Source organism: Phalacrocorax aristotelis, chromosome 2 (assembly GCF_949628215.1).
Source record: "Phalacrocorax aristotelis chromosome 2, bGulAri2.1, whole genome shotgun sequence".
In the NCBI taxonomy this organism is placed as follows: domain Eukaryota; kingdom Metazoa; phylum Chordata; class Aves; order Suliformes; family Phalacrocoracidae; genus Phalacrocorax; species Phalacrocorax aristotelis.
Window position 1 is genome coordinate 27,606,810 of NC_134277.1, and position 25,072 is coordinate 27,631,881.

The 25,072-nt window shown below is 41.9% G+C and overlaps 1 protein-coding gene across 5 annotated transcripts in view; it reads left to right on the plus strand.

Annotated features, from left to right (window-relative positions):
- The first annotated feature begins 5,822 nt into the window (after positions 1-5,822).
- PPP1R9A (protein phosphatase 1 regulatory subunit 9A) overlaps positions 5,823-25,072 on the plus strand; it is a 154,923-nt gene continuing 135,673 nt past the window's right edge. For 4 of the 5 annotated variants that reach the window (XM_075082854.1, XM_075082856.1, XM_075082857.1 and 1 more), the window contains exons 1-2: positions 6,128-6,337; positions 7,611-9,298. In XM_075082854.1, the coding sequence (XP_074938955.1) occupies positions 7,832-9,298 (1,467 nt within the window). In that variant the 5' untranslated portion in view covers positions 6,128-6,337; positions 7,611-7,831. Of the gene's footprint in view, positions 5,941-6,127; positions 6,338-7,610; positions 9,299-25,072 lie in introns of those variants that run through there. The other variant, XM_075082855.1, reaches the window with a different exon arrangement.

The following is a 25,072-nucleotide window of genomic DNA, read 5'->3' on the forward strand; positions in this document are numbered from 1 at the left end:
AAGCAGCAAAGTCCTTTTGTTCTTACTTTGGTCTCACTTTTGGATTTAGCCCCCTACTTAACAGTGACATGACAAGAGGTTCCCCTTGTCTAATGACACACCTTTTCATTTGTCCTTGCAGAGCTAGTGGAACATAACTCTACAGAGCAATAAAGAAACAGTATTTTTTTCCACTCTAAATTGTTTCTCAAATAGGCATTGAAACACATCTGCCACATGGGGGCCTTGCTCCTTTCACCCAATAGGGAGAGCCAAAGAGCTTCTCTTCACTGACCTCCACGGGTCGCTTTTTTTTTATATATATATATCACACACCTGCAAGTTTTATATTAGACCCATTATTCAGCACGTAGAGTTGTGATCTTGCTTTCCTCTGTTTTCCTGGTGGCTTGATGGCTTGGCTTGTGCAAAGCTGGCTACCTTACAGCGGCTATTCCTGGTTAATTTTGTCTTGGGCAATGGCCTAGACCCTTCAAAAGCTTGTCTCTTCTGAATCATGCAGTTGCTTTTTCTGTTTTATGCAAATATTTATGTAATCCTCTTCCTCTATAATTCTATACTGATTAATATGAGTGTTCCTCCCCTTTCTTAAAGAACTTGTAAATTTGGGGACTTTGATTCATCAATTCTTATGTTTTGTGTTTCAATATGATGGCAGTGTTCTCATTTTTCTTTTTAATGGTGTGACAAAGTGGTCACCCTTCTTGATTTCTCTTTCTCTTTACACAAGTGCTTTATTGTTAGCACAGAGCTCTTATTTATAGACACCTCTAACTGGTAACTTCTATTTCTACAGTGACTGCAGCACAGTGATATGGTTTCTATGCTTTGGCAAAGAGCACAGCTTTTCCAAAATTACTGAATATTTTTAGCTGGCCTACGTTCATTATTTGATGACATATAGAACACAGTAATTAAGTATTTAATGCTCTTGTACACTAAATTAAACTGACTACCAAATCTAGCTTTAAGAGAGAATTTTCACTGAGGGTGTATTAACAAAAGAGTACCTGTAAGGGAGGGGGAAATGTAATCAAAGTACGTGGCAGGTAACCAAGGTACAGGAAACTGCGTTTGGTTCTACATTCTGTAAGTGATGGGTTACTGTTTTGAGTTAAACAGCTGTTTTCTCATTTGTATTTACTTTAATCACTAGATTTTTTTAAAGGAAAAAGGAGAAACAAATTCCACTGATGCAACCGTAACCAGCCCACATGTTACCAGCAGGGCTTGGGACACAGACTACTATGGTATGAGCTCAAATAGAGGCATATGCATCAGCTCCAGGGTGGAGCAATCCAGACAAATATTTTTCCCACTTGCCAATAGATTGCACACTGCAAGGCAGCAGTAGTGTGCTGTCTTTTATGAACTCCGGTCTGTTTCTCTCTCCAAAAAGTCACTGATTGCTGTTTCCAGAATGGGAGTAAAGGCTGCAAAGGGCCACTGAATTCGAACAGTCAGTTGGAAAAGGTGAAAGCTGAACTTGCCGTCTTCTCTTCTTCATGGCACAAAACATTACCTCATATGGCAAGGTAATGATGGCTGAACCCAGTAATCAGATTTGCTTGTGCATTATATACCGACAGTATCAAGTACCCTCATAATCTCTGAGCATCAAGTATACTTCTCCCTCTTCTCCCAGTTTTCCTCTGGCTCATTAAGTGTTATTTAAGAATAATAATGAATATTTACTGCACAAGAAATACTCCGAGACAATGCTTTTGCAGAGCAGCAAACCCCATTATTTTGTGTATTCTAGATTCTGACTGTTAAGATTAAGAAAAATTTTCTTTTCAATAGAAAATTAATTTTGTTTTAATAAGAAAGTATTTCCATTAAGAATTAATATTAATTATTAAATTAATATGAGGCTCCCAACTATCTCTTATTTCTGCTTTTCTGGTTTGGAATAGCTGAAGTAGTAATATTTCCAAGTCTGAATCTTTCTTGTTGATGCTGGGGAGTTTTCTATACCATGTATCTACATATGATACTTACCTGATGAGTCAAGGTATGCGACAGATACCATTCACCTTGGTGTATCTTACTCATTTTGTCAACTAGTCTGGTTTCTGGAATGTTTCCTAATAATTTCCCCACCTGAATAGCTTAACATGAAATATGAGTTTTGCCAGGGTTTGATTCTTCGCAAATTCCTAACAGGCCGACCATTTTGTCTTTTCCATTCCCATGAGATCATGTATTTCCTGCAATTACCTGGCATCATTCTAGCTAGGCTGGTAACTAATAGTTGTCTGTGTTGTGCTGTGAATTCAGAGTTCAGTGTTGAGGGCCCATGAGAGAAACCTGTGTGAAATACAGCTTTTTTGACCGTTCTTAAGATTTCTATCTTTTCGTATAGACAAACCCACTATTTCAATGTAAGCAGTTGTATGCAGTGTATAATTAATCTCTTTCCCTTTTGAAAATTCTATTTTATGCTAGCCATTACTGCACATTTCTTGAATAATTTAACAGCAGAATGTTTAAGAATGGATGTGATAGTCTCCTCACTGTAACTGAGAAAAGTCTACCACTAGTCTCAGTTTAGGCCTTCATAATGCTAATATTTGCCTTTCCGATAAACTGCTAGAACACGCAGTTTTGTTATCGTTAGCAGAGATTTTCTTCAGATCTTTGAGGACAAAGTTCTTTTTTTGACGCTATTCTTGAACTTTCAAGTAGTTTGACACATTCTATCTAAAAACAGTGCAATCTTCTGGAGTTGCTGAATTAGTGGTATTAATGAACTCCCATTTTTAACCATTAATGGCTTCCTACATAAAAGAATGGCACTTACTGCAATCACAGATTGCTAATGTTTGGAACTAAAGGTTATCAACTCATTGTCGCAGCTGGTTGCTGTTTATTTTAGCCTCCTGCTACTCTGGTACAGGGGAACCCTAACTTGAACATTCCTTATCTGCCAAACTGTATATGTCTTGTTCAGACAAGATCTTTTTCTTTAAACTGAATTATGTAATAAGAATTCATGGCTGTGTGTTAAAAAATAGAACTCAATTCTGTTTCTGCAGTGATGTGTATAAGGAAGAAAAACCTCCTCCCCGCCAGTGGTTTGGCACGGTAGCAGCTGGAGGCTTTCTTAGCCAAAGATCAGAATAGGTAGATAGTTTCCATTTGTACGTGTACATACAGATATTATCTTGCAAGACTTGAAAGACTCTGACAAGAGACAGATGATGGAATGACTTTCTTCTTTTGCCTGAGCCATGTGGAAAAACTTGCATTGCTGCTCTGCTGCGCAAATAAATCGCTATCTCAAAACCCGAGTGTCTTAGAAGCACAGAAGTGACTCAAACAACCCATTGGTGACATCCAAATAATCATGTTTGTAAGCAAATATAATTCACACACCTAGAATAAACAGGAAATCAATTATTTTCAGTGTTGGAGGACTGCATCTAAATTGGTTTTAAAAGATACTGAGTATAATTTAAAGCGATGCTGTCAGGTTAAACAACTTGGGTCTCTCTCCCTGTCATAGGTGTGAATTCAGAACAATTTGAATAGAGTTGCCACTCTGGTGCAAGTAAAATGACAGTCGTACTCTATCATAGGTAAATACTAAGCTGAAAGAATTTTAATTCCCTTTGGCTGGGAAGCAGAGTAATTCCACAGCTTCAGTGAAGTTACTCTGAATTTATACTAACTTAATAAGCAGGCCCTCGGTCTCTTATCTTCCCTAAACTATGCTGTGCGGCATTTTAAAGTTGCTCAGGAATTAACAGAAATGTCAATCATGCTTTAGCAGAGCCTAAAAATACTTTCTAGTCAAACGGATTGTCACAGAAATACTGAAAATGTGAAAGGACACACAATTCTGATTTTTATAGTGAGCTGCATGGCCATGACCGTATATGGACGAGTCTGTCCTGAAAAGGACACACCAATCGAAACAAAATACAATTTTTTATCCTAGAGACTATAATAATATTCTTTAACATAGGCACTGTGTACATAAGGATGTAGACTGAAATTTTTTTTGTAAGTGATTAGTAAGCCTCAATATCTTAGATGTCAGTGACCAATGCTGAACCCCTAAATAAGGCCCAAACTGCCTCTGACTGAGCAGCCAAGACTTCCAGTAGTTTCTACAAATCTTGGCTGTTCTGAACCTGAGGTGGTATCAAAGGAATGTGAAATTACTTCAAATAATTTTGCATTAGATTCTGTGTCAAAGCTGGGTCTTGTCTGCTTGAACGTCTATGCCATCTACTTAGAGAACATAAATGTAATATATTACCTCTCTCATCGTGGAAAATTTGAGATTTCTTGTGTCCTGCTTCTGTCAGCATCAGTGAGTTGTCTCGTTTCCTTACTTTCTACTGAAGTATAATGTAGTTTGTACTATTCTGCCATGAAATAATACAACTGTTTGCTTGGGTACATCGTTTAAAATGTATACTATGGGTCAGAAGTGGCCATTTTGTGTGCAGAACTTCTGTTACAAAAAGGATTTAGTATTTTTGGCCCTGCTCATGTAGTTATGGTAGTGGATACTTTCCTAATTAACTCTATGTAATTAGATGTGAATTAGTGTCTCTGAAATTGCTTCAGTTGTTTCATAGATTGCTTAATGTTTGCTTGCGTCCTTTCTTTTGCTTGTGTATGTGAATTATAAAACTCTTCCAGCTACATATCTGATACATGCTAAGCTCTTCTCCACAAGCTTAACCTAAATTCACACAGGAAAGAAAACGTTTAAATTTCTGCTTTACTTGTCTATTCGTCAGTGACACTTGAAGTTCTGTTGATGCATTTTTATCTCCAAAAGCCAAGGGCATCCAGAGGCCCCCTTACCCGCCCTCTGCGCTGCCCTCGGGCAGGACTAGCCTGAGCCGAGGCGGTGCGATGCACCAGGACAGGCTCATCGCTGGCAGCAGGAAAACCACTGCTGGAACGTCCTCACTTCTGTTCCCGGCCTCTTGCGTATGTATTTATCAAAATGCTGTTTTTCAGTCTGTTTTACAAGATTTGTTGCTTGCCTACCAATATTAATGTGCCGGTTATTTAAACTTTACTGAGGCGAACATTTTGAGCTGCATCCTCTCGGTGCAAATTAGATTAACTAGAGATTGACACCTGGAATAGTATATAGTACCCATGCTTCAGTCTCATTAGAACTAATGAATTAAGTTTGTGAACCTATAAAGCTAACGTCTTTATTTTCAGGCACTGCTGTCTCGATTCTGTAGGCATAATAATTAGTTTTCAGAATTTGCAGCGTACATCCCCAGGCCATTTTCTGGATATTTATGCAATTAGTTTAATGAACTTTGCTTAGGAGTTGCTATGTGATTAACAGTCATTACCTTCTCGGATTGCCCATTTTACAAACCACCTAGAGATTTCACGTTCCGCAATTAATTTTTCTTATTCACCGCATAAAGCCGACACAATTTTTTTGCGGCGAACCCACCCAGCTAACAGACAATAAAGGCGTGCTGGTTGTGGTCGCGCTCGGAGGGTGAATCCGCTGCCACCCTCGTCCCTGTCAGCGGAACAGCGACGGCGTTCCAGAGTCGCTCCGCGGCGTGCCCGGGTTTGGCACCAGCGCCGTGCTCTGCCGGGCGAAAGGGCTCCGCACCCGCGGGGGGAACGCGCTGGGTCTCGGTCAGCGGCGGCTGCCCGGTGCCCCCCGCGCCCTCCCAGGCGGGAGCGCTGCCCTCCTCAGGAACGGGCCCGGTCCTCGGGGGTCAGGCTGGGAACTGGCCCTCCCGGGGCGGGAAGGGGGTGGGGCGGTGCGGCCGATCCCGCCGCCCGGGCGCGGAGGCGGCGTGGCCGCGGCCGGGTCCGGCCTCCGCCGCTCGGCGGTAACCGCCCGGGGCCGGACTGCAGCAGGAGGGCGGCTCGCCGCCTCCCCCGCTTCTCCCCCCCCCGCCCCGGCGGAGCGAACCACTGCGGCTCGCCGAGGAGGTGAGGCACCTGTCACCCGCCGGCGGCGGCGGCGGGCGGCCCCGCGGCGGGCGGTGGCGGCGGGGGCTCGGGGCGCGTCCGGCGGTGGGGGCGCGGCGGCGGCGTGCGGAGGGGCGGGCGGCGGGCGGGAGCGCGGCTGCGGCGGGGCGCGGCGGCTTCTCCTCCCCCGCGCTGCCGCCGCGGGTGTGCGCGCGGAGCCGTGTCGGTGCCCCCGCCGCCGCCGCCGTTGCCTGCAATGGCGTTGAGGCGCCGCGGCGGTTGCTGTCTCCTGTCAGGCGGCGGCGGGCGGCGGCAGCGGCCGTTCCCCACAGAGGCGCCGAGCCGCCGCGGGGCGGAAGAGGAGCGGGGGCAGCGCTGAGGCGGGAGGCTGGCGGAGCCCGCCGCGGCTCTCGGCCGGGTAAGGCGGCGCGGGCGCTCGGCGGGAGAGGCGCCGGGCTCCGCGGGGGAGCAGCCCTGTCACCGGGCTTTTGTGTGGCGGGGACCGGCCGCGCGGGGGCGGCTGCCTGGGCTCTGCCCCGCCGCAAGGTGCTGGCGCCCGGCGACCCCACGCCTCCAGCCCGCCGCCGCGGCGCGGCACGCCGGGGGAGCCGCCGCGGGGCTCCGGCGCTGCCTCGGATTTAAGTTCATCGCCTTCCGCAGGAGCGGCGGGCCTCGCCGGGAGCCGCTGCCGTGTGGCCTTTTCAGTCGCCCGCGGCGCTCGGCGCCCCCCGCTCCGGTGCGCGGGGCCGGGCGCGCCGTTCCCGCCGCGGCGGCGGGTCCGTGCGCTGCTGCGAGCGCCGAGCCTGGCTGCGCCCGGAGGCGAGGCGGCCCCGTGGCGGCGGGGCGCGGGCTGGGGGGGAGGAGGGGACGGGAGGGGAGCGGCGTTTGGCCCTCGGTGCTGCCCTTGGCGGGGGCGCGGGGACCGGGAGCCCCGCCGTTCGGCTCGGCGGGCTCTGCCCGCCCCCGGCCGCGGGTGGGAGCGAATCCCGCCCCGGCTGCCTTCCTGCAGCTCCTCCTCAGGCACCTGCGGTCTCTCCCAGGCGCTAAAACCGCTCCCCGCGACAAGGGGCAACTTTCTCTAACAGGATTTCACTTTTTTTTTTTTTTTTTACCGTGTCAGCCGAGGATGTTAACTTCGGGTGCAGTTTTTCTTATTCCCTCGAGCTGGTATTTAGTTTTGCCTTTCCAAGTGTATTATGTTTGATGGTGTTTCTACCATTGCGTTTCTGTGAGAGAGCAAGGGTTGTCTCGCAGTACCTCAGGGAAGCAGAACCGGTGTGTTTATGTGAATTACTTGATAGTCAGGTGTAACTCTGAGGCTTGATATTGGGATTTTTTAAAATTATATTTTTCAGAAAAGTTCCGTAACACAGAAATAGTGTTGTTCTCCTTGTCACGTTGCCTCTCCTGTGCATGCGTGTTTATGGCATGATACGATACTTTTTGAATGGTAAAATGGAATAACCTGTCCTTTCACTACAGAATGATATTATAGAATACAAATCATGCAACAATCAATTTGAAAAAGTTTGTAATGACAAGTTTTCATGTGTCTGTGTGGTGTTAGGCTGTACTTTTTTTTACTATTTCTTTGTAAACACGTCAAATAATGGTAAATGGGAATTGTGGCTTAGATTTAAAGAAGCACAAGTAACCTGACACGATTCAGAAAACCCTCCTTTCTGTTGCAGGTTAGATCAGCCGTTTTTCTTGGGAGTCCTCGGTTGTGCTGCTTTGTCAGAATTGACCGCATATGTTTAGATATTTGCCTCCAGATCTGTTGAGTATGGCCCTGCCGAAGGGCAGTGCCCCCTGAGAAAAACACACCTCGAGCAGAATCTCAGCTGTGACAGACTACTGAGAGCAGTACTGCAGAAACTATGTAAGCTGGTTTTGCGCTCCTGGAGTAAACATGATGAAAACGGAGTCTTCAGGAGAAAGATCAACCCTCCGAAGTGCCTCTCCTCACAGGAATGCTTACAGAACTGAGTTCCAGGCGCTGAAAAGCACCTTTGACAAACCGAAATCAGATGGAGACCAAAAAACGAAAGAGGAAGGAGAGGCCTCGCAGAGCAGGGGAAGGAAATATGGCTCAAATGTCAATAGGATTAAGAACTTATTTATGCAGATGGGCATGGAACCCAGTGAAAGTGCTGGAGTTGCCCCTAAAACCAGGGGGAAGGGTGGCCCTCCATCACCTCAAAGACGAATCAGGCCCAAAGAATTTGTAGAAAAAGCAGATGGTTCAATTGTAAAATTGGAATCATCTGTCTCAGAAAGGATTAGTAGATTTGATACTGTCCATGATGGTCCTTCCTATTCCAAGTTTACCGAAACTCGGAAGATGTTTGAGCGAAATGCTCACGAAACAGGACATTCCAATCGCTATTCCCCAAAGAAAGAGAAGGTGGTTTCCAGTGAGCTTCCAGATGACTGGTGCAGCTCTAAGTCTCACAGAGGCAGCACTGATTCACTGGACAGTCTTAGCCCAAGGACAGAGACCGTCTCTCCAACCGTGAGTCAGCTCAGCGCAGTTTTTGAGAACACTGACTCACACAACGTAATCGTCGTAGAAAAGTCGGAGAACAATGAAGAGTACTCTGTAACTGGTCACTATCCGCTAAACCTGTCGTCTACTGTTGCAAATATCTCCTCCCCAGTTGCAAACCTTGAGGGTTTCAGTCCTCTAAAAGACACCAGCACGTGGTCTCCGCCAGCCAAACAGAGTACGAGCTTGATGTCCGCTGAGAGCTCTCAGCAGAATAGCACGCCTTCAGCACTGAGGCAGAAGACGTCCACAGGCACTTCAGCAAGTTCAAAAACGACTGAAGGAATAAAGAAGAGTACAGAGGCAAGTGCCGATTCTGTTGAGAGCTCTGCAGTGAGTCAACAGGATTCGGTCAATGTGCTTGACAGCGAAAGATCAGCAGATAGCTGTGCTAGGAGTAAGTCAAAAACAGAGACAGAAGTTTTGTTGCAACAAAAAGAACGGTCAGAGCATTCAGAGGGTATCTTTAATAGAGCCGAAGCTGCGGAGGTACGAAGAAATGTAGCTTCAGGTGGTGTTTTTGCCACAGATGCTGTTTCAGATGCTACAGAGTCCCATTATGATGAGGCAAGTGAAAAAGAAGGGCATGAAGATGTGAATAATTTTCAGAGCTCCCACGTGTACATGCACTCTGACTACAATGTGTATCGGGTGCGATCGAGATATAGTTCTGACTGGGGAGAGACAGGTACAGAACAGGAGGATCAAGATGACAGTGATGAAAATAACTGTTACGAACCTGATATGGAATATTCTGAAATTAATGGATTGCCAGATGAAGATGAAATCCCAGCCAACAGAAAAATACAGTTTAGCCGTGCTCCAATTAAGGTAAAGTTTCCTACGCTCTTTTTCTGTGGTTTGGTTCGTTTTCAAATGCAACTTCATTTGAAGTAGATTTTGACAGCTGATCTTGGCTCCAAAAAGATTGCAGAGGATCTTTCGATTCACATTTTTATTACAGTCAGCCAGCAAGCATAATCTTAAATGAATTAAGGAAGCTGAGCTCTGATGAGCTTGTGTCATTTCCTAGACTACTTGATGGCTGACTAAACCAGCAGAAATTGAGAATGACAGCTGGGTTTGTGAAGTTTGAGAATTTTAACATGCATGCTTTGACTTATATGACTGAACTGTAATCACAGGATGAAATGTAGAAGTCGGTATTTGGTGAGCTTTGTGCTGCTTGGTTTTTTCATTTGATATCCACAGCTTCTTTAGATCAGATGGCTTTTCTTCAGCTCTCATCAGATGTTCTTTAAAGTCCCTGTATTTAAACACTGTGTCATGACATACAGTGTGATTCTGTCTCAGTCGTAGAGGACTCTTAATATTCTGCATCTGAATTAGTATCATCTTTTCTAGCGGCATCTTCACTTTTTAAAAACTTTATTAAACAGTAATATATGTATGTCCAGTGTATCTCAGTGCTATAGAAAGGCCAAAGTCAGTTGACTGAAATACGTAATGAAGGGTGAGTTTCTTGCAGAGGTTTTTGTTTGTTTTTAACTACCTTGAAACGACAGCTAAGAACGTTGTTTCAGGTATTTTTGGTTCAGGAAGGAATAACTAGTCATGTTTTGTTGTACTAGCTGTTCACTGCTGAATCTCAAAGTTAAGCATAAAAGTATTTTACTTCCGACTTGCTTTTAATGTACATGGTCTCAAATGGACGATTCAAAACTGTAGTCATTTTTTTCCAGAAATGGCTCTTGAAAGAGCCATATATGGTGGAGTACTAGAAATATAAACATTTTTAAAGTAACAATTTGTGATTGACTGTATTTTCATCGTGCGTGTTTAGTAATGAAAATTATTAAATCAACAAACAGAAGTTTCACTGTCAAACTTGAAGTAATGTGATTTACAAAATCTGCGTTTACACCACCCGTGCTTTAGGTTAGGGTAAGGTGTATATTTGTATTATGACATTTTAATCTGAATGAAGCAACCAGGTTTTCACATCTGTGTATTGGGGAGTGGCCTTGTCTACTTCATGCTTCTAAAAGACAATTTTTGACACTGAAACAAAATATTCTGAGCCAAGATAATGGATTTTTTTGTTTTGTTTTGTTAGTATTTTATTCAGGCTTGTGTCATGGACCAAAAATTCTAACAGTGTTTATGCTCCCTCTAGATTATTCCACTAATTAAACTCACGGGTTTTCTTTAATATTTTTTTTTTGAGATGAAGTAGAGGAACGTTTTATTCCAAAGGATTATGAATGTTGTCCCCCCACCGTCTTCCCTCTCAGGCTGTACTAACAGACAAAATGATGTTCTGTCTTCTGAAAGATCTACCAATTATGTGCAGAGGTTTGTTTTATCATATTTGTTATGGTTCCAACATATAAGGATTCAGAAAGTGATTGCACTGATTTTATTCTTGAGATGGTTGGATTTTCTGCTGTTTCTGTTTTGAAAGAGCTGACAGTGACATTATTACTTCAGTGTATTGCTGTCGTCTGCCTGAATCATGCTGTCATGCCAAGTGCTAGAGTAGTCTCTCAATTATTTAGTTATAAAAATTCTCTTTTCTTCTCAAGATTTTCATGCTATGTTCATTTCGGATTACTATTAGCAAGTAATAATAACAGTCTATCAGGAAAATGTTCTGAAAGTCATTTGTGTAAATAATAAAAGAGTACATTTGTCATGGTTTTCAGCATAAAGCGCTCTTAACAGGCTTATCCAAAGTAAAAGAATCATTGCTTTAATTATTTTAGCATCTTCATTGTAGATAGGAAGAAAACAGAATAAACGCTGCATTGAGAGAGAGCAGTGTAGGAGAGATTGGGAGGTTTGGGAGATCCCTGTGTGATGGCTTTTTGTCCCGGGTGGCTTCAGTGCATGCAATCTGTTAGTCATGTGGAGGAACAGAAGTGAGACCATGTGGAAGGCTTCCACCAAGAGGAAGAAGTGCAACAAAAGTTGTGCAAAACTAAAAGCTGCTTCTCGATGCTTCCTCCCTTTTCTCCGCAGCACTAACTCCCTTGGCAGCGTCCAGCAGTGTAAGCCCGGGCAGGCTGCCAGCAGCCTCAGGTCACTGCCTGGCCATGCTGCTGCAGGCACAGACCCGGGAAGGGCAGCTGGAGAATCCCCGGTGGGTCCTCTGAGACTCGTGAGTTTCTGGGCTCCTGCGCTGCCTCTCTGACAGCGCTGCCAATTCAGCACACTGCTAGGAGGTTGTGAACTGGCTCCAGCAAGTGGTTTCTGCCCAGCAGATAGGTACCAATGAGCAGTGCAGGGGGCAACGGGTGCTTGTGCTCTCTCCCCTTGCACGGTGATAGTGGACGAATTTACCTGATCATTCACTTCACCTGTCTGTTACATGGGGGTGATGCTTGCTAGCTGAATAGACAGCACTAAGAATTTTTCTGTTCTAGGCAATTCTATATATTAGTGGACCTAACTGGTTTCACTAATATTTTCCTGGGTGTCATCTCATGTATAGTGTAGCTCAGAGAGAATAAAATACAAAGCCATGTAGGAGTATTTTCTGAACTGTTGCAAACTGTTTTGTCTTTCTTAAAATGAAACAATTTGTACTTGACTACTCTGCTAGATAGTGGTGTGATAAGTCCAACCCAAACTCTGGATGTTTTGTGCTGATTTCACAGTGTCATACCTCCACTCTCCTGCTAAAGGTGAGCTCTGAAATAATTAACAGAATTGGCATTTGAATGTGTAATCTGTGAAATGGGTGGGTACTTATTGCCATAAAGTTGTTACTTGAAGGTCTCAGCAGGTTTAGATAAACATCTTTGAACTATTTTTCCATGGTATTTTTCAGGTAGATGGGTAAGAAGTAAGTGAGGAGAATGCTGAGATTGAAGAGCAAAGAGGAGAATCCTTTTTGTCCCTTTAGGGAATATGCTGTGGACTATGAGAAGTAACAAAGTATAAGCAGAAGGATGAATAAATAAAATCTTACTCATCAGACTGATTAAGATTGAATTCTGCTTATCTCCCAAGCAGGAAAATAACCCCAGTTATTGAGAACCTTGGTATGAAGAGAAGGATTCAAGTCAACAGATGCAGAAAATTCTGCTCTGTTACAGTCTGTAATTTTGCTATTACAGATCCCATGCTCCATGGGCCATTTGCTCTGCTCTGGGATTATGGGATATGTTTGCTGATCTCATCTGTCTTGAATGTCCCTTTAGGAGTAGGTGGCTGCCCGGGGGCCATTGCAAGCTTGGAGAGTTTCTAGGTATTTGGAGTGTAGCATCACTGACACGAGCAGTTGTACATGTCTGTGGTAGCTTAAATCAGCTTGATGCCGTTTGCTAAAAAAATAACCTAGAAGGGCCCAAGAAGGACCACAAGGCTGGTGGTGGGAGTGGGCATGAGTGTGTTGCTAGATGAGGGATGTGCATGTTGATATAGCAGTTGATAGAAGTGTTTATATAGCAATATAGAGGCCTTCACCAGCACTGGCCTATTCTTGTGTTGAAGTATTTTGTTTCTGCTTGGGGATAGAACCAACACTGTCCAAGGCAAGTGTAAGAGGTAAAAAAGCGAAGTAAATGTGATGAGGGAAAAATTACCCTGGTTTTGACAGGGATACTTTTCTACACAAAAAAAAGCAGAAGCTCTGTGATTTATTGGTGTTTTGTTGAGTTTTGCGGGTTTTCCTGAGGGTTGGGTTATATGCGGCTTCCCCAACATTGTGGGCTAATTGGACAAGGTTTGCCAGTAATGCAAAATTCATTAGCTCATGGCTTTCCACACTGAAGCAAATGGAAAGGTATTGATTGCCCAAACCATAGTCCTTTTTGAGCCATGCTTCCTCCATCATGGACAGAATTAGGAACGTCTGGTATCTTGATAGCTTATGGCTGCATCTTCAGTTAGTGCCCTAATTCTGGAACCAAGTCCATGTTAAACCAGTTAAAGATGTTAGCAGCAATTGTTATCTCCTGCTGAGCCTCCTTTTGCAACTTTCTGCTCTGCTGACTTGGCCCTACCTAGCTAAGGGAGGGCCTCAGAGGGTTGGGTAGTATGGGATCAGACTGTATGGCACAGAGCAGGTAACTTGTGCTGCAATGACAGATTTTAGTCCAAGCTGCTGCTGCAGATTTCAGTGTTTCATAAAGCTTCCTTTGGGTGCAGTGGTGGTGAAGGGACCTCTCTGCAGGGCTCTTTGAGTTCTGGGGTAGGTGGGAGAGAGGGTGACAGGAGTGGAAGGGGTATAGCAAGTGGCTCTTCCATGCATCAGCTATTTCCATATGAAGGGATTGTGATCACTAGTGGCCGTGCCTCATATGTTCTTCCTCTCTTTTGTCATGCAACATGACTGAATCTTACACCTTACAGCATTTCAGTTTTCCAGATTGTATTTTGTTCAAATGGTCTTCAGGAATCTCTCTCTCTCCATCTCTCTGAGCCTTTGAAGAGGTTTTACAAGAAGTGATATGACTGTAGTGTAAAAATAAATGGCATTTGTATTTAACAGTTGTTTTGAAATTTCTTATGAACTGTATGGTGCTTTTTCATATTAAAAATCAGTTCAAGAAGCAAGTCTTTCTTTTAATTATTTCTCATTTCTCTCACTAACACATAGTTGGGAATGTAAATACTGACGGAGAAAGAATCTGAAACAGTCTAATCCTATAATTACTTTGGAAATTTTTATTCTTTAAAATATCTTTTTTTCTGGTAAGCATCAAAATAAAGTATGCTGGAAACATTTGCAAGTTTCAGTGTTGAAAAAGAAAGTATTTCTTTGCCTGATTCAATGTTTAGTATGGTATTTACCTGAAAATGTTGAACTATTTTGGATCATAGAAGTCATAAGTGAAGGCCACCCATCCACAAGCGCTGTACAGTCCCTGGCTCCGAACTTGGCAACGCTTCTATTTGTGTTTTACTTAAGTGAATGTAGAGTTGGATTTAGAAGACCTCCAGATCTCCCTTCCAACCTCAGTGAGCCTGTGATTCTATAAGCAAAGTAGACCTAGTGGCTGTTAGGATGCTTGTTGAAGGCAGATGTGGAAGGCAGGACTTGCAGAGAAAGATCCTGAGGGTATAATAGATTTAAAATAATTACAGAATCTGAGAAATTCATCCACATTTGAATGGGTTAATTAAGAAACCTTACAGATAAATAAAGATGTGTAGCTTCCTTCTGAAATCACTGAAAGAGTGTTTTCCTTTCATTAAATTTGGTTCTCTATTCCAGCTCCTGTGTCCATGCTTTGTTTACAACATTGAGTGGATAGTAGTTTTGACTAGAGCATGAAACTAGATATTATGTAGGCTTAGGCTCTGTCACCTGTAATGCTGAATGAATCACCGAACTGTTATGCTGGTACTTGAATTCTGTAAAATGGGTAGCAAGACGGTTAGTAACTCCATTAATCTCGACTTGTGAAGTACTTTGAGATACTGAGCTATTGCTTGGGTAGCTTGAAACATGTATTCTGCTGCATAAAATGACCTTATACTTTTTTCAAGTATTGTGAGGTACTAAAATGTGTTGTAGTGCAAGGACTGTGATGCTAACTTCAATTATTTGTAAAATTTAATGATGTAAAACCAGGTTCTTTCTTCTGGTGCTAGGATATATAGTGCGTTTTGGGGGCCTGGTTTTTTACTTCAGTTACATTTGTTACGAAAGTTTTTGTTATAAAAGGCAGAACCTTTTATATATATTCGTCAGGGAAAGGAACAAGAAGTAAATACTTAGGATTCAAAGACTGGATGCTCTTAGATAAAGAACCGTGAAGGGATAAAGCATTCCAGAACAAGTTGCTCTTTTGGTTATTAAAAGGTAAGTCTGTTCTACATGGTTATCTTGTACGTGAAGTGTATTATTGAGTTGGAATTGTATACTTTCACTGGATGGGTCTTTCACACGCAGTAATTTCAGATGCAGAAGAGTTTTCTCGTATTAAGTACACATGGAATTATTGGAATGCAGTAGATGGAATAGTTATTTGCCTGGCACAATATGCTGTGGAGACTCTAACTCTTGTATAGGTAGTAATTTCACTACTAAGTCTAGGGGCCATTTATTCCTGGATGCAATGTTCACACACAGTTATCAAACTAAAAAGAAATAATGTTGCTTTAAACTGAATTTTATAAGCATTGCAGACATTGTAGCAGAGCTGTTTGTAGAAACCAAGTTTGGATTGAATAATTGGCATCAGAGGTTTATGCGGTTTACATTGAAAGGGGTTTCCAATTAAAGGTTTTGAATTTCAAAAATGCAGACTGAAAAACTGTAGGGAAATAGTTTGAAATTAGCTGAACCAAAGAGCTAAGGGAGCTAATGGTGGGGTTCTTGGAACTTCTTTGATTCAAAATTAGAAAAAGCGTGTAGGATTTGCATCCCAAGAAAAAGCAGAACACATGAGCAGAATAATTGCAGACCTAATCAGAAGAAGAGCCAGCCAAAGAGAATATCAGAAGCTAGCCAAGAACTTGCAAGGAGTGGCAAGAGTGGTTGTTCAAAACATGAAGACTGTCATAGAGTTCAGAAGTCTTGAAGTGCAAATAAGATGTTGCCAGAAGTCAAGCGGAGTTTGACCTTTTAAAGGAAAACAGTCCAAGTAGTAAAAAGCTATGTATCCATTAAAAATTAATCAAGAAAAGAAGTTGGATATTATGCAGTGAGCATGGGGTTACAATTAGAGCTATCACACCCAATTTATATTGATATTTTTACTTCATTTTTGGTGCAGTTGGTCATGTTGAACATGGAATCAGGATTAAGAGTGAAATAAATGTATACAGGTGGAAACTCTTACAGTGGAAATTCTTACAGTGAAATGAAGATGAAACCAAGAAGTTCCTAGTGCTCAGGTTTGTAGGGGGTTGGGTGAAAGAAGTTGTATTTTACAGTGTTGTAGCAAACGTTTAAAAACAAACAACACTGTCAAATTAGAGATGCTATTTAACCACAGAAGAGCAAATGCAGTAGCTGTTTATCAGGAAGTGGAGAAGAGGTGGTTCTGGCAGCTTGAAAATTTATTTTTTTTTTTTTTTTTTTTTTTTTTGGTAGCAAAACAATAGAGAAGAAAACTTCAAAAAGAGTCAAAGGCAGGGAGGCAAATGGAGAAGTGGAATATATGTAAGTGGATTTATGAGAGGTAGCATGTCAGACTAAATTAGTGTCTGCCTTTGATAAGATAGAAGACCTTGTTAAAAATTTCAGTAGTTCTGTCTCAGGAAGTTGGAGCACGTTAATGATTCTTGCTTTTGACAAAAAGTGGGGAAGCCTTATCATTGCATAGGGTTATAGAAAAATACAGGTGACTGGAAGGACTTGAGTAGTGGGGATGGATTTATGAGCTAAGAAGTTTCATGGTAAACTAGTGACTCATTTGTAGGGGATGACAGCTAAGGAGAAAGCCACTCTGACTCGCTCTTGCAGAATGACAGCAGTAACCCGTGGTGCGATGCGGCTGTGAGGAAGGGAAATGGTATTCTAGATACATGAAGCAAAATATTTTGGTAGCAGTAGGGAATTGTGAGTGTCATTTTATAACTCACTAAGGAGACGTTATCTGGAACGTGTCTGGTGGATTCTGCTTAAGGCAAGTGAGTTTGCAGAAAAAGCTGCAGCAACTTGCTGCTCTTACTCTGTCGTCTTCTTGGTTAATTCTATCAAAACAGGGGTCTTAAGACATTTATCTTGCTCAGTGAGGGATGGCAAAGCCTGAAAAAGAGCATAATTGCATCTCTGGTATATTCATAAAGGAAAAGCACTTGAAGGCTAAGGGGCAACGTTCCACTTTTAAGGTGGAATCGAGCATTTTCCAACTAGAAATTGTAATAGCAGTCAATGACACAGGCAATTTCCGTCTCTTTTCCTGTGTTCCTAATAGACTACTGTATTGTCTAACAGTGTCTATTAATTCTGTTAAGAGTTGGAATCTCCTTTAGTACTGTTGAACTTGCAGGCCACAAATAATGTATTAAAAAACATACCTGACATTGTTGTAGTTAAATGGTACAAAGTGATAGCTGTTATTCTGTGATGTCCTTTTTTTTTATACAGAAAGTATTCTAGTGAGAGCAGAAGCTAATTTTACTCTCTACAGTTGATTCAGGAGACCTGTCAGATCACTTGGATATTTCCATATGATAAAGTCAGTAGGTGTGAATGCAGAATTTCTCTCTGAGACCCGTTTGCCTTATGTTATTACACATGCAGCTGCACTTCTTAGTCTTTGCACATCTGTAACTTTTTATGTTCCTCTCTGCAGTTTCTATCTGCCTTAGTATTCAGTGCATAATCTCAAGGGCATAAGATGCTGGTTCACGTTGAAAGGATATCTTTTAATATTCAGACTATGCTGCATGTAGACCTAGTGCTTTTTATTTGATAAAATACCTGTATTTCAAATTTACTATTCACATTATTTGTTTAAAAGCAATAAGCTATAGATGCTTTTGAAAGTCATACTATCAAACTCCTGTCTAATTCATCTAGATCATGGCCTTTATGAAAGCTCCCGTAGGTTTTCCCTGATTGTATAGTTAACTTTGTTTAAATATATATGACTACTTTAACAATAGCTCGTTGAATACAGCTTGAATTGTTACCTGTGATTACAGTGAAGTGGGGTCAAATAAAGATTTCTGGGGTGTAGAGGCTTTTTTAATGTGTTTTCCTTCCCCTAAAGGACATAAGCATTTAGGTAGGGAAGTCCTGGGTTGTTTATGTGTTGTCATGAAGTTTTATCCCTTCTTTTTCAATGACTATACTTTAGAATTAATTGTTAATTAAAACCTGAGTATTAAATATTGTATGATAAGGCAGGCAGTGCTTCATTGTAGAATATGGTCATGATAGTGAGTTTTCCTGGACTTGAAACAATTATGATGTACGTAGAAGATGCAGCACTTTGCAAGAAAAGCAAAGGGAAGAACTGCAGCTCTGTTGACTTGATGCTACCTTTGTTATTTGGGAAAAGCGTGCCATCTTAGTTGGTGATACAAGTGGGATGACTTTTCTTGTGCATATGTACATCTATTGCCCCTAGCGGATAGTTAAGTTTAGTTTAAGGATTGATAGTAGCCTTTTAACGTTTCCTGTTAAATGAGAGCCTAGGCCCACCACTGTTGACCAAAATAGCTATCTAAGAAAGGATTTTAAGGGTTTTTTTTGTCCATATTTCGTTGTATTACAGCATGAGTAGATTGACCTAACTTTATAAGTAGCATTTAGCAATGCCAAAAGATTTTGGGGAAATGTTTAAAATTGGGGAAATATTTAAGATTAAGAGAAGAAATTAAAAACATTGCATACAGCAGTAGCTGAAGTCTCTATTGCTGTTGCTGTCCTGCAGCTGGGTAAGCCCTGGTTGGAACAGGAGCATGACCTGAATACTCAAAAGCTCTGGTCAAGCTGGTAAATAATTCCACACTGGGCTGTACACCTGCCATGCAATCTCAAAATTATTCACTTACTAAAAGGTACGAAGCTTCTAACATTGTCCAGTTACTCTATGAAATCCTTCCAATAATAAAGGAGAGAGGTATTTTGCTGATTCTGTAAAGTTCAAGAACTCCCCGAAGAGAGACCAATGTGTATTGCTGAAGATGACCAACAGCAGTTTATAAAACATGAGAGAGATTAGTTGGAAGTTTTTTGAGTACCACTTTAAATAAATGGGTTAAAACAGAGAGACAGCAAGTAGTGTAAAGTAAATTGTTCTTCACTCTTCTGGCTTAAAAGTGGATCTGTTAAAACAGGCCTCCTGTGCCCATATATAACATTTATTTTACTTTCCTAGTCCAGAGGCTCACTTGTGTCTCTAAGCCCTGGAGAACCCCTGTAGTTAATCCATGCCATTAAGAACTGTGCATTATCTGAGTTTGAGAAAGCTGGATTTAGCTTCCAGCAGCACAGCAATGAGAGCCATGGGAGCTTGGCTGGGGGGTGGTGGAGCAGTGGGGGTCTCCTTCCCCAGCTGGCTGATGGGGTGGGAGCACGGGCTGAGCCGGAGCCCCATCGGCAGCCAGCACCCTGCCCTGGCTGGGACCTGCCCCAGCTTTTATAAGCCAAAGCATCTGGTACACCGTAGTGGTGCACTTGCAGCATTTCGGATTCAAAGAAACCATAGGGCAAGTTTGTGGCCTCTTTCGAAGAGCTAACTGCTTACCACTACCTCAGTAGTCCTGCAGTATAGCATTATTTGAAATACACAGCTGAACCCTTCCTTCACCATTTTGCCTCAATTGACTTCCTGATGTCTGCCTCGTAGACTGTTTTAAAAAGTAGTTTCTAGTTGTCTTTCCCCCCCGCCCCCGTATTGATTGTGGCCATTTGCCAGGCTGCACCTGGTTTTGTTGATGGCCTAAGACATAATTGCCTTTTTATCCTCAGTTTTCTTGTTTTCTAGGGCTACATATTTGACATTTTGCATTACATTATGAAACGGGGGAAAAAAAAGCTTCTTTTTAAATTGTCAGTTTATGAATTTTTGTCATTGTTTTAGTTAGAGCACATTCAACGCTCAAAAAACTGAAGAAGAATTTACTGTGGTGCTTTTTTTTTAACTAAGTATATTTTCTTACAGCATTATCTGTGGTTGGGTTTTTTTTGCTTATTGAATTTTGTTATTTGTAATAAGTAAATAAGGTTTGAAATGTACAGCTTCATATCCAAGAGGCTCTGTAAATGTTCTTGGTTGTCTGGTTGTTCTTGTTCTCTGCACAGATCTTTCTATCAGGTCTCACACTTTGGTTGTAATAGCTCGCAGCTTTATTGTGTGAGGCAACAAAATCTAGATGTGCTATATGTTCCACTACAGTGGCTGACACCTGAGAGGAGGGGAAACATCATCTCTGGGCTCTGTTGCATGGAGTGTCTGCTTCACCTGGCCAACTTACAGGTGGCTCTGCTGCCATCCCTTTTTAGAATATTCACTTGTACACCTAGAAAAGTAAGAATTAAAAGAAAAAACTTACTTGTATATGCAGATACTTGACTAATAATATCTTATAGTGGTAATGCATCAAAGAAAGATTTGAAAGATAATTTTTTGTCTTAAAAACTCTGTAATTTATTCTTTGATGATAAACATAATGCTCCCAGGCGTGTGGGGCTTGCTTTAGCTGCAAGAATTTTTGCAGTGCAAGGTAAACCTGCCAGGAGGGTGTAGCAAAAATGTCTGTTAAGGGTAAGCATGGTGTGACTTGTCTCAGGTACAAGGTATTTTTTGTTCTCTTTTGAACAAGAGTGGTACTATAGTCATGAAATACTAGATCAAGTTCTTTGTCTTTTATTAGCACTGGAATTCTGAGATACAACATCACTTGGTAACTTGCTGAATAGTGGTTGTCTTTTAATGACTGGCTTGGATTACTTCTGAACGTGAAGGCCAAAATTTTATCTTTTGTCTCACTCTGGAAAAAAAAGATCAGCAGCAGAGGGAAAGGAGGACTACCCCTCATTCCCCTTTAGACCTCAGATTTGATGAAGTTTCTAAAGTGGAAAAAAATAGAGTTGTAGAAGAATACAGTTAAAATGTCTTACTTTGAATCAACTGCTTCTGCTAATATCTAATCCATGTATTCGGTGCAGATACCAGTGTTGCCATCAGAAATCAGAGATTTTTGGGACTTCCTGACATTTTGCAGCCCTTTGTCATGCTACCATCATGAACTCGATCAGTAAATTTGCTTAGTAGTACTGATAGCAGATTTCCTGGAGTTATACCACCGGCTCTGATCCAGTTCACTGAGCTTGCATGCAAAAATTCCTGATGGCACATGATGGGGTATCAAACTAAACTATGCTGTGCTATACTGTGCAAACTGTGCTGTACAAGATTGGCAGACGACAGTGCTGGAAACCATCATTACAACACCACTGAGTCATGTGTCGTCTTCTGCACCATTTGGCTAGCACAGAGATAATAGAAAATAAGGTACCAGCATGCACTGATAACAGGGCAACTGGACAGCCATGATGATGGCAATGACCTGAAGAAGTGCACAGATACTAATTTTTCTGCTATTATGCTGCTTTTGGCAGTGATGAGCAGAGCAGGCATCAGGAGATCTGCAAAACTCACAGGCAGCACTTCCTTTTCTCATGGGTGCGTGGCAGCAAGTAAACTTGAAGCAAATGTGAATGGGAAAGTTTGAAATGTACAAAACTTGAGAGTGGTGTAATACAGCAAAATAAGGTGGTGCTTATTACTAAAAAGCTTGTCAAATTGAGATCACTTAGGGGAGTTTTTCTTAAAGATGGAAGGATAATTATGACCATTAAAAGCTGAGGGGAAAACTCTGCATGAACGGCCAGCACACTTGTCACCTCTGTTAAAAGCCTAGCAATGAGATGGTAGGGTATTTTTTAGCTAAGATGCTAACACCCAAATCATGGAATAGGGGGTTTTCAACGGTGGGTTTTTTCAGTGTTATCACAGCACTGTGGACGTTTAATGTGGACATGTCTGCAGAACTGCTTCAGTGACTTATCAGTATTTTACCTATGTTACAGTCTCACCGTACTGATGCGCTGATCTGCACTACAAAGACACTTCCTAATTTCACATCATGGTTAAGGAAAAATGCATAGCTGTGTCTACAGTCTGCTGTAAGAGAAAGATTCAACAGCTAATCAGCTAGAAGAGGGTGAATCAAAAAAAGGAAGCTATGGCAGACTACCTGTGATGAAAAACCAAAATCTGAGAATTGTGGGGAGTGCTTGCTCTGTTCTCCCAAAGCAGCCAGCCCTGGAAATTGCTGTCTGTTCTGCAAGGAGCCTGAAACAGTGTGCTGAACACGTAGTCTGCTGTCTAATTATACAAAGTACTGGTGGGACGGTCCATTCACCCAGTTTTAAAAATTGTGTCAGAAAATGTCTACTTAAGGTAGATCTTGTAATGAAACTGTGAACTAATGCTTTGCAGGAAACAGTTTCAATATTTGGTAGTATTCAAAGAAACACAAAGCTACTTTGATAAGAAAGCAGATGACTTAAAGTTCCTAACTTTCAGTACTTTTGACATACAACTAAAAAAAATCCTGCATTCTTGGGTGACAGTTTATAAGAAATGGCATCAGCTTCGTGAAAGAGTGTACTGCCTTCAGTCGAAACAAGTTCTTGAGATTAATTACTGGTCATCAAGTCTCCTTTGTGTGATCACATCACAACTCCATAAGCTGATCAAGGAGTTGCTCAGAAAACATTTGTTACCACTTAACAGGGTTTCTTACTTACTGATCTTAAACTACATGTACATCATCTCATGAAGGCTGTCAGCTTTTTCAGGTGTGTTGCAAATCTATAATCAAATTTTATAAAAAACTTTGGCTTGTCCATGCAGCTGGGGAAAGGACAGCCATGTGGAACACGTGCCTGGGAAGGGGACTCAGACCTCCATAATTTCCTAGAGGAGTGTCTGCCTAAACTTTGTGCTGTAGGTGCGCCGTGCGTGCTTCCACTCCTTCTGTTGAATGTGGGACCAAAAGAACCGTCTATACAGAAAGAATTTGCAGGTCCTGGCACTAGAAAGAACACAAGGGCAAATACAGTTGTGTAGTTTAATATTTAGGCTGTTCCCCTTCAGCACTGAGGGCTGCTTTGGGATCTGAGATGTGCTGAAAGACTTGTTAAATCTAATAGCTCCTTATCTATTTCATTTTAAAAAGAGATGCTTTGACTTAAAGGGAATTGAATTTTAAGTCCCACATAGTGGATGAGTGTTATAACCACTTGGCCTTTTATAGCAAGTGCACCACTGTCATCTTTTTCTCTCCTAGATAGACTTTCACAAGAGAGTTAGATCTTTCCCAGTTTTTTGATCAAATGCGACAGTTGCCTGCCTTCAGGAGACTGTTGCAGGCTTTGAGCCCGGAGTAAAGGGAGACGTCTATTTGCAGCTCTTATTAGGGCTGTAAGCTGGAAGAAGTCAGAGAGAGTGCAGTACTCAGTAAATTGATTTTTGACTCTAGGCAGGACCATGGTCGATGTTTGTGCTTTGTGGAGCACCACCCCTAATGCAACTTCATTTCCCTTCAGATTTTGTGGGGGTTTTCAGAGCTCAACTCCAGATTTTTTAATTTAGTCAGTACATAAACGTTGTGTTTTCCTTTGACCAACTGATAAGACCATAAATACTTTACAGGATTGTAGTCCCCAGTTAGTGATAATAAATAGTGTTTTTTCTCAAACTAGACCCCTCTTCTGGGCACTTTTCCATCCTGTTTTCTTCAGTCACGATACCAGTTGAAACCTGGCTCTTTTTTTAGGTTATCTCTCCCATTGTGCTATTTCAAAGTGGTGGTTGGGAGGTTACAAAGACTAACATTTAACTTTACTGCTCTAAAGCAATTTGAATGTGGAGCATAATCCTGAGGGGGGAAAAAGATAAATAAAACATTAATGAGTAAAGAAGCTAGAATAATTTTAAAACCAGGATAACCAGGATAGGTTTTCTTATTCATGTTTGGAAACTGCCCTGGCTTTGATATACAGTCAGGGTCTTATCGCGGTATTCGCTTCATGACTAGCATGTCCCTTGTCTGCATAATGAATATAAATAAGCCCAGTATATAACATAGTAGGGAGAGAAACAGAGGAAGATGAAATAATTCTCAGCTATGCAACTGGAATTAGTGGAAGAGAGAGGAGTAGGACTGAGACCTTCAACTTTTAATGGAAAATAAAAATTGTAAAATTTAGATAACTGCTTTTTGGGAGAATCAATGACATAATATTACAGTTCAGAAGGAAAATATTATTTGCCTTTTGTGATGTGTGCTCACTCACCTACAGGTAAATGAGGTACAGCTGAAATCTGGGGAAAGAGCCAGGAGCTGCAGCTACCCATGTTGGAGTGCTTGCCTCCTGCCTGCACCGCTGCTCTGTCCTTCACCATTTGGGTTCGAGAGGACTATGCGGTCTTCAACATCTCCAAAACACACTTCCTGCATTGTCATAGCTCTTTAACTGTGAAACCAAGTTTCAGAAATTAAAAAAAGGTGGGTAACGTACTGGGGACAGAATTGTACCTCACGCGTAACTGGCTGACAAGAGCGGGTTTATTGTCGAGGTTATCTTCAGAACTGAAACTGAAATTAATAGAGGAAGTAAAAGAAAGCGGCTTCAGCCTGTGCTTTGAGTTCTTAGTGTTTTTATGATAGTGCTGACTTCCTTCTCTGCAGCAGTCCAATGTGACTTGGTACTTGTTTGAAAATATTGTCTGTCATGCGTGTAATTATATGCTTGTCCAATAGAAGTAGGAAACGAATTACAATTCCCAGAATCTGTACTCCTTTCCTTTGTATAATGGTATCAAGTTATGTTGAGGAAATAAAAGAGATTTAAGAGTGGGGGGACTGTCATGGGCAATATGTGTATATATTGCTGCAGGCAGCAGTATAAATTGGGTGTACCTGAATTAAAATTAAACAAGACAGGTTGGTACCAAAAGCAGTCTAGTTGTAGCTGTTTGGTGCTCAGGAAAAGACTAATTTACTTTGCAATGTAGTCATATACTTTGTCTTATTTTATATGTTATATAAAATAAGCCAAGCAAATTCTCCTTACTGAGCCTGCCTGTCCAAATGCTAATTGCTGATGAATGGTTACAGAGTTTTCTAATAATTGTATATTCCTCACAACAAGAGATC